The 19,241-nt window shown below is 52.0% G+C and overlaps 1 protein-coding gene across 2 annotated transcripts in view; it reads right to left on the reverse strand.

Moving 5' to 3' along the window:
* LOC125448636 (calmodulin-binding transcription activator 2-like) overlaps positions 1-19,241 on the reverse strand; it is a 141,701-nt gene that overhangs the window by 97,221 nt on the left and 25,239 nt on the right. For both annotated transcript variants that reach the window (XM_059642610.1, XM_059642609.1), the window contains exons 4-8: positions 14,125-14,260; positions 12,120-12,191; positions 7,430-7,583; positions 4,957-5,097; positions 1,959-3,772 (exon numbers count right to left, since the gene is read on the reverse strand). In XM_059642610.1, the coding sequence (XP_059498593.1) occupies positions 1,959-3,772; positions 4,957-5,097; positions 7,430-7,583; positions 12,120-12,191; positions 14,125-14,260 (2,317 nt within the window). The remainder of the gene's footprint in view (positions 1-1,958; positions 3,773-4,956; positions 5,098-7,429; positions 7,584-12,119; positions 12,192-14,124; positions 14,261-19,241) is intronic.

Below are 19,241 nucleotides of genomic sequence, written 5' to 3' on the forward strand. Positions count from 1 at the left end.
CACAAACAAGAACAGGAGTTGCTGGAAAAGCTCAGCAGGTCTGGCAGCATCTGTGACAAGAAAATCAAGAGTTAGCGTTTCGGGTCCAGTGACCCTTCCTCAGAACTGATGGTAGCGTGGAAAATACTCCGTTTTCTAAGCAGGGGGTAGGGTGAGGTGAAGAGTTTAAGGAGTAAATGATCAGTGGAGATAGCATCTAAACCAACAATTTCCTAGCTACCACCAGTTCTGAGGAAGGGTCACCGGACCCAAAACATTAACTCTGATTTCCATCCAAAGCTGCTGCCAGACCTACTGAAGTTTTCTGGCAATTTGTGAAGAATCTCTCTACCTGCTTTAAATACACTCAATGACTTGGCCTCCACAGATTTACCACCCTCCGGCTGAAGAAATTCCTCCTCATTTTTGGAAACCTTCTCCAGGCTCCTTCCAACGCAAGTACACCCTTCCTTAGATACAGGGCCCAGCTCGGCTCTCAATATTCCAGATGTGGTCTGAACAGAGCCTTATACAGCCTCAGCAGTACATCCCTGCTCTTGTACTCTAGCCCTCTTGAAATGAATGCTAACATTGCATTTGCCTTCCTAATTGCTCGCGGAACCTACATCTTAACCTGAAGAGAATCCTAGTATGGATTCCCAAGTCCCTTTGTGCTTCAAAGCCTTTCCCCACTGAGAAAGTGGCCTATGCTTCTATTCATCTGAGCAAAATGCATAACCTCACACATTCCTACATTATATTCCATCTTCCATTCCATTGTCCTCTCTCCCAACCTGACCAAGTCCCCAACACTACCCGTCCCTCCAACTATCTTTGAGTCGTTTGTAAACTTAGTGATAATGCCCTCACAGTTCCTTCATCCAGGTTGTTATTGTATTACATGAGAAGTTGTGGTCCCAACACAGATCCCTGCGGGACTCCACTAGTCACCAGCTGCCATCCTGAAAAAGACCCCTTTATCCCCACCTCTACCTTCTGCCATCCAGCCAATCCTCTATCCATGACAGTACCTTGCCCCTAACACCATGAGCTTTCATCTTATTTAACAGCCTCCTGTGTGACACCTTGTCAAAGTCTTCTGGAAATCCAAATTGATCACATCCACTGCTCTCCTTTGTCTAACTCACACGTTACCTTCTTAAAGAATTCTAACAGATTTGTCATGAACTCCCGCCGCCGACAAAACCGTGCGGACTCAGCCTTATTTTACCAGGCACTTACAGACTCTCCGCAATCTCATCCTCACTAGACTCTAAAATTTTACCAACAACTGTGGTCAGGCCAATCAGCCCATCAGCTCTCGTCTTCTGCCTCCCTCTCTTCTTAAACAGCGGTGTCACGTCCGTCATTTTCCAGTTTTCTGGGACTCTGACTACAGCAATTCCTGAAAAATCACCACTCATGCCTCTACAATCACATCCTGAAGTCTGGAGCATAGTGTATACAGTCACCTTCAGACACTTCAGCTTCCCCTTTGTGATGGTCAGAACACTTACCTCTGCCTGTGACCCTTGCTGTTCTGTCACCGGGGTCCTCCACTGTGAAGACCAACGCAAAGTATCTATTCAGCTTCTCTGCCATTTTTTTTACCCTCCATTAGTACTGCCCTGGGGGTGAAGTCTGGATCTTCCCTCGCAGCCCCTACAAATGACTATTTACGTCATTCCCGCTGAATCCGAAGCAAACACAGAACGTACTGGAGAAACTCAGCAGGTCTGGCAGCATCCGCAGAGAGAGAAACTGAGCTAATGTTTTGAGTCTGCTTCGATTTTTCACCACAACCTTTTCAAATCTGTCAGTTACTTCCAGAGAAAGGGTCTCTATGTTCTACAGCACTGTTCAGGTACTAAAGGCTGGGCCCTGGTAGTTCTTGTGTAATAAACTGTCCAACGGCAGGATAGAAAGAGGGGAGGGCAGTGATAAAGAGAGTGATTACTGGTAGAAGGCAGCCCCCTTACCTCAGGGTAAGACCACTCAGGGGAGAAATCGGTGATGGTCAGATTTTGCTCACTCTGAGCTGGGCCACCGGGCAAAGTAGCTGTTGGATCGGCTGGAGTTCCTGGCACCTCAGGAAATGCCAGATTTGTGGCAGTGCCCAGTGAGAGCTGCTGCTGAGGGAATGAGCTGATTGGAGAAGGCAGGTCTGAAAACTGTGCAGAGACGGTCTGCGCTGAGCCCTCAGCTGGAGCAGCAGAGGCTGGGTTACTGCCATAATGTGGGAAGTCTGTGCTGCTGTCTGCCATGAAATCAGACATCAGATCCGGGAACTGGCTGTCGAAGGAGATTTCAAAGTGGTCAATGTTGAGGTCTATGTTGGATGAAGACACTGCTGCAGAGGAGAGGTCGTTTTGGATGATGGTGTACAGGTCAGGGACATGATTACACTGTAATTCCAATGAGCCTCCAGTCTCCTCTGCGCTGCCACCGATGTTGTACTGCACCTCTGACTTGGCAAGCTGCTCCACGCCCACAATGCCCTGTACCCTCGCCATCTCGGTGTCGTCATTTGTCTGCGACATTGTGTCCATGGACACCTCAGCTTCTGGTACACCCGACTGGAAGGTCACCATCGGCACAGAGGGTGAGAGGTCTTCCTGCACGCTGTCACCGCATTCCTGCGGAAACAGGGAGGCTGGTTCTGCTTTCACACTCTCAGGGGCAGTGGGAGACGGCACTAAGGCTCCCGCGGACCCCTCCTCATTTTGGACGAAGAACTGGTTTCGAGTTGGAGGAAGGGGGCTGCCAGATGGTGGGAGGGGGCTGAAGACGCTGAAGTTTTTACGGTCCTCCGTGTTACTGCAGTCCATTTTCTCCAGCACAGCTGGTGGGCCGGGGCCGGACGTCACTGAGTTGACCTCGGTGGTCACCGGGAAAGTTGGAGTGGCCGGATCCAGACCGGGACTCCGAGGGAAGACAGAGATGTCGGGCGAAGAGTGGGGTGTTCTGAAATCCAGGCTCCCAGCTGTCATGCTCTCCAGGTTCTCTTTCTGGAAATCCGGCTCCTGCTTCAGATCGCTGCTTGGAAATTGGGAGTCGGCGGTGCGGAAGGAGCTGGGACTGGTATTCCCGTCCTGGCCAGCCCGTCCTCCTCCTCCCCCATAGGTCTGGCCCTGCTTGGGGCTGTTTAGGAAAGAGTTGTGGTCGAAGACAACGTTATTGGTGGGCGTGTGAGTTTCTGATGTATCCATACTGCCCTGGACAGCCTGGGGCAGGACGAGCCCAGCCGTTGTACTGGGAACCAACGACAAACTGATACCAACAGCCATGGGAGGCAGACTCAGGTCATGGCCACTCACAGGCAAGGCTGGGCTGGAGTTGGTAGCAACGAGCTGCTGACTGGGGGTCAGTGACACTGTCTTATCCCCGATCCCAGTCATTAGGATGACGGCGTTCTGTGGGATGCTGCAGGTCACCGTGGCAACGGTGAGATTTGGCACACTGGTGGCAACGGTGACCGAGCTCAGCTCCCTCTCGCAGTAGCTGTTGGTTCGAGAGGCTGGAGGGTCGAGGGCACACTCGCCCTGCCCCAGCGACTTTGACAAGGAGACCTCATCGCTGGCGTTGACCTGCAGCACAGTTTTCGGTAGCTTTGCAAGCTTTCGCTCCTGACCGTCAGCTTTACATTCATCTTGTTCCAGCTTGTTTTCCACACCTGAGAGATTCTGCACTTCTGTTAAAGCTGAGCACGTATTGAGTCGGATGTCCACTTTGGGGGATATGATCCTGTGCTTTGTGCTGTTACATTTATGAGGAATACTACTTCCCGTTGTCCCTGTTCCAGGTGCAATTCAGGGGGGAAACAGACATAGCAAGTAAAGCAAATTTCAACCTTCAACTACCAGAGGGGACAGAGAGTTCAATTACCCCCCAAAATACCAACACAGGGGACAGAGAGTTCAATTACCCCCCAAAATACCAACACAGGGGACAGAGAGTTCAATTACCCCCCAAAATACCAACACAGGGGACAGAGAGTTCAATTACCCCCCAAAATACCAGCACAGGGGACAGAGAGTTCAATTACCCCCCAAAATACCAACACAGGGGAGAGAGAGATCAATTACCCCCCAAAATACCAACACAGGGGACAGAGAGTTCAATTACCCCCCAAAATATCAACACAGGGGACAGAGAGTTCAATTACCCCCCAAAATACCAACACAGGGGACAGAGAGTTCAATTACCCCCCAAAATACCAACACAGGGGACAGAGAGTTCAATTACCCCCCAAAATACCAACACAGGGGACAGAGAGTTCAATTACCCCCCAAAATACCAACACAGGGGACAGAGAGTTCAATTACCCCCCAAAATACCAACACAGGGGACAGAGAGTTCAATTACCCACCAAAATACCAACACAGGGGAGAGAGAGTTCAATTACCCCCCAAAATACCAACACAGGGGGCAGAGAGTTCAATTACCCCCCAAAATACCAACACAGGGGAGAGAGAGATCAATTACCCGCCAACAATATCAACACAGGCGACAGGGGGTGAGGGACTGGGGGCTGGGTGAGGCTTTTGAACCTGGGTGCCTCAGAGCATTCGGCTGGACCTCTACGTTACTGTCGAGTGACAGTACCCCGGACTGAGGAAGGACAAACACTGCCATTCACAGGCTGAACCAAGACGCACTTCCCGGGGCAAGATGGGGGGTGGGTAAACCGTTAGCTCAGCTCATTGGACAGCCAGCATCAGAGCGAGCCCTATAGCGTGGGTTGAATCCTGCACCACCCTACTCCTCAATCTCTCCCCTCACCTGAGGCATGGTGACCCAAGGTTAAAGCAGCACCAGTTTCCCCTTCCCCTCCAACCCCCTCTCTCTGTGTCTCTGTCGAAGCGGGGAACGGCCAGTGGTCTGTTCACCACATGGCCTGCTCCATCGGGCTGTAACAAACGGGGTTCCTGATCTCTGGCACAGCAGCACAGAGCCAGCACAAGACGCGACACTTACCAAAGCTGTTGTTGCAGAGGCAGGCGTGTGTACGAGGCTGAGGTTTGACTTGGTGACTTTCTAAAACCTGGTGGACCAGCTGCTCAACAGAGAACTCCGTTACTCCATTACCGTTGCTACCCGTCCACTTAATGCAATGGACTGCAAGGGAAGGGAGAAAGATCACAATGAACACTGCATCACAAACCGAACCTTACACTGTAGCTGAAAGCACCACTTCCTGGCTCTAACAAAGTGCTCTCCAATTTAACCTGCCCCCTAGCTCTCTCACAATATCCTACATACCTGCCCTCTTGGTATCTGCTCTCTCCCGGAATCTGCTCTTGCAGTTATTGATTCAGGCTCTGGTAGCCTCCCAGGAATGATAGTTTGTATCATCATGACTCTCGATGCAAGAGAAATCTCTCCTTATTTCCCTTTGACGGTTATTTTAAACCCACCGCCTCTCATTACCAGTGCATTAGAAAGAGGGAACAGGTCTTCTTCTCATCCTGAATATTTCCGCTTGGCCCTCTCCAAAGGAGAACGATCCCAGTTCCATCCATCTCCCCACATTCACCGAGACCCCAAGTTCTCAGCACCATGCTGGTATATTGCCTCCCGACCCTGAGGTGCTGACATCCTCCTGAAAGTGGGGCAATTAACAGTAATACTTCATCCGGGGACAGCATAACTGTCCTGTTTTAATACATCCAGCCGGGGTTATGAAGTTGAATGCCCGTCATCCTTTCCTACCTGCTTTATCCACATGCCCCGTCACCCTCAAAGGATCTGAGAATGTACAGGCCCGTATCCCTCTGCTCCTGGGCTCCCACCCCCACAACATTTAAAGCGCCAAAAGATCACAAAATCCCCACCATGTCGAAGCAGGCCATTCTGCCCATTGGATCCATGCCAACCCCCTGAAGGGCATCCCACCAACACCCACCCCCTACCTTATCCCTGTAACACTGCGTTCCCCACAGCTAACCCTCCTAGTTTGCACAGCCCTGGGCACTATGGGACAATTTAGTGTAAACCGGACACCCGGAGGAAACCCACACAGACGCAGGGAGAAGGTGCAAACTGCAGACAGACACCTGAAGGTCCCTGGTGTTGTGAGACAGCAGTGTTAATCATTGCGCCACCGTGCTGACCGCATGTCATTTACACTCCTCCTGCAGATTGCTTTTTCCAAAGTGCATTATCTGCATTAAACAGCATCTGCCATCTGTCTGCTCACTTCAACAGTTAGTCTGTATCCTCCTGAGATCTATTCACAATCTATACCATGCCAAGCTCCCTCTCTCCACCAGCAAGTCACCTCGTAAACTAATGGCAAAAGCAGCGTTGCTAATCCCGAGCCCTGGTGAGCCCAACTGCTTCTTCCCATCCAGGTAGCAAAAGCTCCAAGCACCGTCACTCACTCAGGAATCCATTCACTCCCTTCCCAGTTACCTGCCCCTCAAGTCTCCTGAGAGTGAGACACTATCTGGCTGAAGGTACAAGGGCCATTGAGAGCGCGGGATACAATTTGACATGGAGAGTCAGTGACGTTGCCTGACACCTAAACATCCAGTGCACCACAGAAACAGACCCTTCAGCCCAACTCGTCCATGCCGACCAGATATCCTAAATTAGTCCAGTCCCATTTGCCAGTATTTGGCCCATATCCCTCTAAACCCTTCCTATCCATGTCCCCATCCAGATGCCTTTTAAATGCTGTAACTGTACCAGCCTCCACCACTTCCTCTGGCAGCTCATTCCATACACACGCCACCCTCTGTGTGAAAAAGGTACCCCTCGGGTCCCTTTTAAATCCTTCCCCTCTCACCTTAAACCTATGCCCTCTGGTTTTGGACTCTCCCTACCCTGGGGAAAAGACCCTGTCTATTCGCCCTATCCGTGTCCCTCATGGTTTTATAAACCTCTATAAAGGTCCCCCCTCAGCCTCCGATGCTCCGGGGAAAATAGCCCCAGTCTATCCAGCCTCTCCCTGTAGCTCAAACCCTCCAACCCCGGCAACATCCTTGTATATCTTTCCTGAATACCGTTAAGATTAACAATATCACTCCTATAGCAGGGAGAAGAGAGCTGAGCGCAGTATTCCAATAGTGGCCCTACCCCAGTGCCCTGTACAACCACAACACGATATCCCAACCGCTATACTCAATGCACTGACCAATTAAGGCAGGCAGGGGCTCTTTACACAGTGGGAGGGGTCACAGGGTCGACCAATTCATTACTTGGAAGATGATTCTGTTTGTCCCGGACCCAGGGTTGGGTGGGTGGGGAGCTGCTGTGGCAGCCCTGGGCCCTCCGCTGGGTACAGGTGAGCACAGACAGCACTGACCAAGTTGGTGTGAATGAACTTGGGCCCGTACACATAACTGAAAACGCTGACTCCACACAGGAACAGGCTGTAATCCTCCCATGGGGCCAGCTGGTTTCGGAGAGTGAGGGTTAGGACAACGTTCACAGGGAGAAGTCTTACACATTGGCTTCAGCTGGCAAATGAGCTCCTCCTTTGACCATTTCAGCCACTCCTTCCTATCGCTGTTCACCGAGCACAGGGTGGGCCCACACGTTTTCCCAGAGTCTTCAGGGACAGGCACGTTCAGGTAGTGAACTAACACAATGTCAGGATTCTGCGCGACAAAATTCACAACAAATGTTAACACGTAACACAGGGGAGGGGGGCAGCACGGGAACCCCAAGGAAAAACATCACCTCCCGAGGTCAGAAACACAAGCCCGGGCTCACACACACACAGGGACCTGTAACGGATAAGGGCTCACACACACACAGGGGCCTGTAAGGGATAAGGGCTCTCACACACACACACACACACACACACACACACACACATGGGGGGGGGGGGAACGCTGTAAGGGATAAGGGCTCACACACACACACACATACACGCACACAGTGGCCTGTAAGGAATAAGGGCTCACACACACACAGGGGGGACTGTAAGGGATAAGGGCTCACACACACACACACACACACACAGGGGCTCTCACACACACACACACAGGGGGGCCTGTAAGGGATAAGGGCTCACACACACGCGCACACACACACACAGGGGCGGGGGGGGGGGGGGGTGGGGGGTGGGGGGTGGGGGGGGTGGGGGGTGGGGGTGGGGTGGGGGGTGGGGGGGGGGGTTCTGCAAGGGATAAGGGCTCACACACACACACAGGGGCCTGTAAGGGATAAGGGCTCACACACACACACAGGGGCCTGTAAGGAATAAGGGCTCACACACACACACACACACACACACACACACACACACACACACACACAGGGGCCTGTAAGGGATAAGGGCTCACACACACACACACACCCAGGGGGGACTGTAAGGGATAAGGGCTCACAGACACACATACACAGGGGCTCTCACACACACACACACACACACACACAGGGGGGACTGTAAGGGATAAGGCCTCACACACACACACAGGGGCCTGTAAGAGATAAGGGCTCACACACACACACAGGGGCCTGTAAGGGATAAGGGCTCACACACACACACACAGGGGCCTGTAAGGGATAAGGGTTCACGCACACGCGCGCGCACACAGGGGCGGGGGGGGGGGGGTGGGTTCTGCAAGGGATAAGGGCTCACACACACACACAGGGGCCTGTAAGGAATAAGGGCTCACACACACACACAGGGGCCTGTAAGGAATAAGGGCTCACACACACACACACACACACACAGGGGCCTGTAAGGGATAAGGGCTGACACACACACACACACAGGGGGGACTGTAAGGGATAAGGGCTCACAGACACATCACACAGGGGCTCTCACACACACACACACACACACACACACACACACACAGGGGGGACTGTAAGGGATAAGGCCTCACACACACACACACACACACACACACACACACACACACACACACACACACACACACGGGCCTGTAAGAGATAAGGGCTCACACACACACACAGGGGCCTGTAAGGGATAAGGGCTCGCTCACACACACACACACAGCGGCCTGTAAGGGATAAGGGCTCACACACACACACACACGGGGGCCTGTAAGGGATAAGGGCTCACACACACACACAGGGGCCTGTAAGGGATAAGGGCTCACACACACACACGGGGGCCTGTAAGGGATAAGGGCTCACACACACACACACACACACACACACACACACACAAACACACACACACAGGGGCCTGTAAGGGATAAGGGATAAGGGCTCACACACACACACACACAGGGGCCTGTAAGGGATAAGGGCACACACACACACAGGGGCCTGTAAGGGATAAGGGCACACACACACACACACACACACACACACACACACACACACACACACACACACACACACACACACACACACACAGGGGCCTGTAAGGGATAAGGGCACACACACACACAGGGGCCTGTAAGGGATAAGGGCACACACACACACACACACACACACACACACACACACACACACACACACACACACACAGGGGCCTGTAAGGGATAAGGGCTCACACACACACACACACAGGGGCCTGTAAGGGATAAGGGCTCACTCACACACACACACACACACGGGTGCCTGTAAGGGATAACGGCTCACACACACACACACACAGGGGCCTATAAGGGATAAGGGCTCACACACACACACACACACACAGGGGCCTGTAAGGGATAACGGCTCACACACACACACACACACAGGGGCCTGTAAGGGATAAGGGCTCACACACACACACACACACACACACACAGGGGCCTGTAAGGGATAAGGGCACACACACACACAGGGGCCTGTAAGAGATAAGGGCTCACACACACACACACACACACAGGGGCCTGTAAGGGATAAGGGCTCACACACACACACACACACAGGGGCCTGTAAGGGATAAGGGCTCACACACACACACACACACAGGGGCCTGTAAGGGATAAGGGCTCACACACACACACACACACACACACACAGGGGCCTGTAAGGGATAAGGGCTCACACACACACACACAGGGGCCTGTAAGGGATAAGGGCTCACACACACACACAGGGGCCTGTAAGGGATAAGGGCTCACACACACACACACACACACACACACACACACACACACACACACACACAGGGGCCTGTAAGGGATAAGGGCTCACACACACACACACAGGGGCCTGTAAGGGATAAGGGCTCACACACACACACACAGGGGCCTGTAAGGGATAAGGGCTCACACACACACACACACACACACACACACACACACACACACACACACACAGGGGCCTGTAAGGGATAAGGGCTCACACACACACACAGGGGCCTGTAAGGGATAAGGGCTCACACACACACACAGGGGCCTGTAAGGGATAAGGGTCTCACACACACACACACACACACACACACACACACACACACACACAGGGGCCTGTAAGGGATAAGGGCTCACACACACACACACACACAGGGGCCTGTAAGGGATAAGGGCTCACTCACACACACACACACACGGGTGCCTGTAAGGGATAACGGCTCACACACACACACACAGGGGCCTGTAAGGGATAAGGGCTCACACACACACACACACACACACACACACAGGGGCCTGTAAGGGATAAGGGCACACACACACACACAGGGGCCTGTAAGAGATAACGGCTCACACACACACACACACACACACACACACACAGGGGCCTGTAAGGGATAAGGGCTCTCACACACACACACACACACACAGGGGCCTGTAAGGGATAAGGGCGCTCACACACACACACACACACACACACACACACACACACACACACACACACACACACACACACACACACACACAGGGGCCTGTAAGGGATAAGGGCTCACACACACACACACAGGGGCCTGTAAGGGATAAGGGCTCACACACACACACAGGGGCCTGTAAGGGATAAGGGTCTCACACACACACACACACACACAGGGGCCTATAAGGGATAAGGGCTCACACACACAAACACACACACAGAGTGGGCGGGGGGGGGGGGGGGTTAGGGGGGTGGGGGCGGGGGCGCTGTGAGGGGGGCAGGCACAGGGGGCCGTGAGGGTTAATGACAGACACAGGGTCGTAAGGTGTAAGGCACTTAGGTACAAGAGATCTTGGAGAGCAACAGGTAGTTAGTTAGCTGTTTGAGGCTGGGCTGTGGGAGTAAAAGGGAAATTCGATGCTGACCGTCTTTGTTGATGCAGTGTTGTGAGACTGAGCTCAGTGGCAGTCGCCTGCAGACACACCTCAAACACAAGGACCTGTTCTACCAGCTCCCTTAGCAAACCACTGTACAATTCCCATCCGCAAACTGTCTCAAACATTCCACCCACTCCCTGCCCAGCCTTCAGTCAGACCATCCAACTGACTCTGCTCCCAGCTTCCCCTACCCGGTCACTGCCACCGCTGTACCCCCACACCACCCCCCAACACACTCACTCACTCTCTCTCGCTCACACACACACACACAGACACTCACTCACTCACTCTCTCTCACACTCACACACACACACAAACACTCACTCACTCACTCACTCTCTCTCACACTCACACAGACACACACACGTGACTGCTAACTCCAACTATCTGTAAGCATGGCTGAGCTTTCTGGGAAATGGACAGGAACTGCACTAACACATCTTCACTAGCAAGGATACAGCCTTCAGGGGGACACCCCCCAAAAACCATGCCCCCCCCTCACTAATACTCAACAGCCCCACTCCCCAACACCACCCCTACCCCACTGAACACCCCCGCTCTCTGCCAACGGCAGAACAGACTCCAGGGGGTGTTTTTTCATATGGTCCTAAATCTCCACATGCTTTGTATTTTAACTGGAAGATGCGCCTCTGTCCCCCTGGGACCTGTTGTGAACCCTCCTGATTTCTCTAACTCACTTCTTTGTTTTCAGGCACACTGTAAGTCAAGCTTTCACTTGTTCTAATATCTGCAGATGTGGTTACACCTCAGGTCAGTGGAAGCTGTTGTGTAAATTGTGACAGAGACAGTCCTTCAGTGCAGCTATTTCCTCTGATGATCTAGAATAGAGAGCGCTCTCACTATTCTGGGAGGAGGTCTGAATTACTGAACGAGACTGCACTGAAAATACTGGGCTCAGTGGGTGCTGCTAACGTTGGCTTAGCCACAGTCCCCTACCTGCAGAAGCCAATAGCATCTTCGGTGGAATGTTGGAATGATGGAAGAGTGCACATAGCAACCGTACAGACACTGCAAAAAGAGAAAGACAGGGACAGCTCAGTTCTTACACTAGCCTCTTGTGACAAAACATTCATTTCACGTGCAGTGTTAATCCCTCTGTTATTAAGCTCCTTCCTGCTCTGATTTACAGGCACACAAAGTTGGGTCACAGATCAGGGTGGAACTGACTTATTGTAGGCCATGGAGAAGGCTTTTCCCATATCCCTGCCCTATGCGAGAGAGATCGCCAGACGGCATGCTCGTGTCTAACTGGTTTGTAAAGCTCATTCTCAGATGAGGATGCTTTGCTGAATGCTGAGCTAACTCCTCCAACGTGAAGATTCTCTCGCATGCACATTCAAACAAATGCTTTAATCAACACCAGCTGGGACTTGAACTAGGATTTTCTGTCCAGAGGTAGGGACAATACCACTGTTACACAAGAGCCCACTGCACTGCACGGGCTGTATCTTTTTCTGTTATGTTTGTAATTTTTATTGTGGCTGAAATGACTGTTTTAAAAAGGGACTGTTGAGGGCTCCCTGTGCTTTTACCCCTTACACTCATTTGAAGTGGTTCACACAGCTGCTGCTCTTAGCTGTGGCAGAGCCGGGGCTGTGGTTACAACCGGAGATTCACCCAGTAACTCACAGCTGGTTGGTCTGTTAAATGTTGGCCAGTTATCAACACCAGCCAGCACCATGTGATTGGCTCTCAGGGGTCTGGGAATACTTCAGGGAGACCTCAGAAAGGAAAGGAGCTGTGTTTCAGCATCTCAAAACAGAAAACAGCCAGTTAGTATCTCCCCACATCAATCTGCTGTTAGCTGCAATTTCATTCATCAGTCAGAGACCTTTATAAATGGGAAACAGCCACCCTGTGCCTCCCACACACAAATGGAAAGCGCTCAGAGAGGAAGAACGAGAAGCACATTCTGATCATCAAAAGTAAGTGCATAGGTGTGTGAGAGAGACACAGACAGGGGGTGTTTGTGCGTGTGTGTGTTTATGAGAGAGTGTGTGTGTGAGAGAGAGAGAGAGAATGTTTGTCTGTGTGTGTTTGGGTGAGTCTGTGTGACTGTGTGTGCACACACGTGCGAGAGTGTGTGTGTGTGTGTGTGTGTGTGTGTGTGTGTGTGTGTGTGTGTGTGTGTGTGTGAGAGAGAGAGAGAGAGCATGTGACCATGAGCATGAGAGAGTGTCTGTGCGTGTGTGTGAGCATGAGAAAGAGTGTGACCACATGTGTGAACATGAGAGTGTGACAGTCTGTGTGTGATTGAGTGAGAGAATGTGAGTGCGTCCATGTCTGTGTACGAGTGAGAGAGTGTGAGTGCATGCACGCACGCTCACGTGTGTGTGTGTGTGTGTGTGTGTGTGTGTGTGTGTGTGTGTGTGAGAGAGAGAGAGAGAGCAAGTGTGTGTGTGGGAGCGGGAGTGAACGAGAGAGACAGCTTGTGTGAGAGTGAGTGAGTGTGAGCGTCAGTGAGTCTGTGTATGCCAGAGACACTGAGTGCAAGTGTGAGAGTGTGTGTGTGTGTGTGTGTGTGAGAGATACTGAGTGCGTGCGTGCGCACATGTGAGTCCATGAGTGCGTGTGTGTGCACGTCAGCATGAGAGAGTGTGAGAGTGTATGTGCATGAGTGTGAGTGTGAACGTGTGTGAGAGAGAGAGAGAGAGAGAGAGAGAGAGAGAGAGAGAGAGAGAGAGAGAGAGAGAGAGAGAGTGTGCGCGCGTGTGAGTGATGTGAAAGATACTGAGTGCAAGTTCAAGTGCCCAGAGGGGTTATGAATTGAGGAACGACACACACACTGCCCTGTGATTCTGAGTAACAGCGAGGGTTGGCAGTAAATGCTGACCCAGCCAGTGATGCCCACATTATCTAGATGAATGCAGAATCCCGCTCAGTGAGATTACCGGGGAGGGGGTGCGGGCAGGGATAGTGAAACATGCATATCTGCACACACCTCCATCCCCTGAACCTTTAACTTCATGTGATCTTCTCGTGTAGTTTTCCCATCTTTCCGCTTCTTCCAGCAGTATCCGTCCTTACGGTATTTGACTTTCTTCCGATTGTAAAGGATGATTGAGCCATTCACTGGCCTGGGTGTAAGAAACAAGGTGAGCAATCGTTAGGAAGCGAGCTTCACAAGGAGCTCCTTTCTAAAGGAGATCGAAGAGCACCAACAGAGAATAGGGACATCTGTTCACAAAGGTAAGCCGGCAAATTTTGCCCACAGCAAACTGTGCTTGAATTGTAAGCCATGCGGCTAAAATACAGGTTATTAATTTTCAGCTCACACCTTCAGAAGGTGCAGAATCAACTGATCTTTACCCAACAGAAACTGGAACATACCAAGTGGTTTCACAGTCAAATGGGGGGAACCAGCCTGTGCCCCAGGCTCCTAGTCAGTGACCACGTAACCCTGCTCGTGAACTCATGTCAATGAGATAATGCCTTGATGCTTGCGGTCCAGTCTCAATGGCAGTCAATTAACATCAGGAGAAAACCGTGACAGCTCAGTTAGCTCAAACCATTAGTAGGACAACACCATGTGTAAATCACAGATTCATACATAGAACATTACAGCACAGTACAGGCCCTTCGGCCCTCGATGTTGTGCCGATCTGTCATACCGATCTCAAGCCCATCTAACCTACACTATTCCATGTATGTCCATATGCTTATCCAATGACGACTTAAATGTACCCAAAGTTGGCGAATCTACTACCGTTGCAGGCAAAGCGCTCCACTCCCTTACTACTCTCTGAGTAAAGAAACTACCTCTGACATCTGTCCTATATCTTTCACCCCTCAATTTAAAGCTATGCCCCCTCGTGCTCGCTGTCACCATTCTAGGAAAAAGGCTCTCCCTATCCATCCTGTCTAACCCTCTGATTATTTTATATGTTTCAATTAAGTCACCTCTCAACCTTCTTCTCTTTAATGAAAACAGCCTCAAGTCCCTCAGCCTTTCCTCATAAGACCTTCCCTCCATACCAGGCAACATCCTAGTAAATCTCCTCTGCATCCTTTCCAAAGCTTCCACATCCTTCTTATAATGCGGTGACCAGAACTGTACACAATGCTCCAAGTGCGGCCACACCAGAGTTTTGTACAGCTTCACCATAACCTCTTGGTTCCGGAACTCGATCCCTCTATTAATAAAAGCTAAAACACTGTTTGCCTTCTTAACAGACCTGTCAACCTGGGTGGCAACTTTCAAGGATCTGTGTACATGGGCACCGAGATCTCTCTGCTCATCTACACTGCTAAGAATCTTACCATTAGCCCTGTACTTTGCACTTTGGTAGAAGTAACCAGAAGGCATCACCTCACACTTGTCTGTATTAAACTCCATTTGCCACCTCTCAGCCCAGCTCTGCAGCTTATCTATGTCTCTCTGCAACCTACAGCATCCTTCGTCACTATCCACAACTCCACCGACCTTAGTGTTGTCTGCAAATTTACTAACCCATCCATCTACGCCCTCATCCAGGTCATTTATAAAAATGACACACAGCAGTGGACCCAACACCGACCCTTGTGGTACACCACTAGTAACTGGTCTCCATGATGAACATTTCCCATCAACTACCACCCTCTGTCTTCTTTCAGCAAGCCAATTTCCGATCCAAACTGCTATATCTCCCACAATCCCATTCCTCCGCATTTTGTACAATAGCCTATTGTGGGGAACCTTATCGAACGCCTTGCTGAAATCCACATACACCACATCAAACGGTTTACTCTCACCTACCTGTTTGGTCACCTTCTCAAAGAACTCAATAAGGTTTGTGAGGCACGACCTACCCTTCACAAAACTGTGCTGACTATCCCTAATCAATTTATTCTTTTCTAGATGATTATAAATCCTATCCCTTATAACCTTTTCCAACACTTTACCAATAACTGAGGTAAGGCTCACTGGTCTATAATTACCAGGGTTGTCTCTACTCCCCTTCTTGAACAGGGGAACCACATTTGCTATCCTCCAGTCATCTGGCACTATTCCTGTAGACAATGATGAGTTAAAGATCAATGCCAAAGGCTCGGCAATCTCCTCCCTGGCTTTCCAGAGGATCCTAGGATAAATCCCATCCGGCCCAGGGGACTTATCTACCTTCACCCTCTGAAGGATTTCTAATACCTCTTCCGTGTGAACCTCAATCCCACCTAGTCTAGTAGCCTGCATCTCAGTATTCTCCTCGACAACATTGTCGTTTTCTAGAGTGAATACTGTTGAAAAATATTCATTAGCGCTTCCCCTATCTCATCTGACTCCACACACAACTTACCACTACTATACTTGATTGGGCCTAATCTTACTTTCGTCATTCTTTTATTCCTTAAATACCTATAGAAAGCCTAGGGGTTTACCCTGATCCTATCCGCCAACAACTTCTCATGTCTCCTCCTGGCTCTTCTGAGCTCTCTCTTTAGGTCTTTCTGGGCTACCTCGTAGCCCTCAAGTGCCCTAACTGAACCTTCACATCTCATCCTAACAAAAGCCTTCTTCTTCCTCTTGACCAGAGATTCCACCTCCTTTGTAAACCACGGCTCCCACGCTCTACAGCTTCCTCCCTGCCTGACAGTTACATGCTTATCGAGGACACACAGTGTGTAAATAGGCCATTCAGCACAATCCAACCCACCAAAGAGAATCCAACCCACCAAAGAGCATCCCACCCAGACTCACTACCATTCCCCCATCTCGCCCCTATCCGAGTCCTGTAACGCTGTATTTCCCACAGCTAATCCACCCGAACACACACATCCATGGGCACTACGGGACAATTTAGCACGGCAAATCCACCCTAACCCGCACATCCCTGGGCACTATAGGACAATTTAGCACGGCCAACCCACCCTAACTCACACATCCCTGGGCACTATGAGACAATTTAGCACGGCCAATCCACCCTAACCCACACATCCCTGGGCACTACGGGACAATTTAACACGGCCAATCCACCCTAACCCGCACATCCCTGGGCACTATGGGACAATGTAGCACGGCCAATCCACCCTAACCCGCACATCCCTGGACACTACGGGACAATTTAACACGGCCAATCCACCCTAACCCACACATCCCTGGGCACTATAGGACAATTTAGCACGGCCAATCCACCCTAACCCGCACATCCCTGGGCACTACGGGACAATTTAACACGGCCAATCCACCCTAACCCACACATCCCTGGGCACTATAGGACAATTTAGCACGGCCAACCCACCCTAACCCGCACATCCCTGGACACTACGGGACAATTTAACACGGCCAATCCACCCTAACCCGCACATCCCTGGGCACTATAGGACAATTTAGCACGGCCAATCCACCCTAACCCGCACATCCCTGGGCACTACGGGACAATTTAGCACGGCCAACCCACCCTAATCCACACATCCCTGGGCACTACAGGGCAATTTAGCACGGCCAACCCGCCCTAACCCGCACATCCCTGGGCACTACGGGACAATTTAGCACGGCCAATCCACCCTAACCTGCACATCCCTGGGCACTACAGGACAATTTAACACGGCCAACCCACCCTAACCCGCACACCCCTGGTCACTATGGGACAATTTAGCATGGCCAATCCACACTAACCCGCACATCCCTGGGTACTACGGGACAATTTAGCACGGCCAACCCACCCTAACCCACACATCCCTGGACACTATGGGACAATTTAGCACGGCCAATCCACCCTAACCCACACATCCCTGGGCACTACGGGACAATTTAGCACGGCCAATCCACCCTAACCCGCACATCCCTGGGTACTACGGGACAATTTAGCACGGCCAATCCACCCTAACCCGCACATCCCTGGGCACTATGGGACAATTTAGCACGGCCAATCCACCCTAACCCGCACATCCCTGGGTACTACGGGACAATTTAGCACGGCCAATCCACCCTAACCCGCACATCCCTGGGTACTACGGGACAATTTAGCACGGCCAATCCACCCTAACCCGCACATCCCTGGGCACTACGGGACAATTTAGCACGGCCAACCCACCCTAACACGCACATCCCTGGACACTATGGGACAATTTAGCACGGCCAATCCACCCTAACCCGCACATCCCTGGGTACTACGGGACAATTTAGCACGGCCAATCCACCTTAACCTGCACATCCCTGGACTGTGGGAGGAAACTGGAGCACCCGGAGAAAACCCACAAAGACAGGCACCCAAGGGTGGGATTGAACCTGGGTACCTGGTGCGAGGAGGCAGCAGCACAGATCAGTGAGTAACTGTGCTGCTCCAAATCAATGACCAGATTCCTCGATATTGCCACTGTGGGCACTCTGACAGGAATCGCCGGCGTGGGCACTCTGACAGGAATCGCCGGCGTGGGCACTCTGACAGGAATCGCCGGCGTGGGCACTCTGACAGGAATCGCCGGCGTGGGCACTCTGACAGGAATCGCCGGCGTGGGCACTCTGACAGGAATCGCCGGCGTGGGCACTCTGACAGGGATCGCCGGCATGGGCACTCTGACAGGGATCGCCGGCGTGGGCACTCTGACAGGAATCGCCGGCGTGGGCACTCTGACAGGGATCGCCGGCGTGGGCACTCTGACAGGAATCGCCGGCGTGGGCACTCTGACAGGAATCGCCGGCATGGGCACTCTGACAGGAATCGCCGGCGTGGGCACTCTGACAGGAATCGCCGGCGTGGGCACTCTGACAGGAATCGCCGGCGTGGGCACTCTGACAGGAATCGCCGGCGTGGGCACTCTGACAGGAATCGCCGGCGTGGGCACTCTGACAGGAATCGCCGGCGTGGGCACTCTGACAGGAATCGCCGGCGTGGGCACTCTGACAGGAATCGCCGGCGTGAGCACTCTGACAGGATTCGCCGGCGTGGGCACTCTGACAGGATTCGCCGGCGTGGGCACTCTGACAGGATTCGCCGGCATGGGCACTCTGACAGGAATCGCCGGCATGGGCACTCTGACAGGAATCGCCGGCATGGGCACTCTGACAGGGATCGCCGGCATGGGCACTCTGACAGGGATCGCCGGCATGGGCACTCTGACAGGAATCGCCGGCATGGGCAC

The sequence above is a fragment of the Stegostoma tigrinum genome, chromosome 45, assembly GCF_030684315.1.
Source record: "Stegostoma tigrinum isolate sSteTig4 chromosome 45, sSteTig4.hap1, whole genome shotgun sequence".
NCBI lineage: Eukaryota > Metazoa > Chordata > Chondrichthyes > Orectolobiformes > Stegostomatidae > Stegostoma > Stegostoma tigrinum.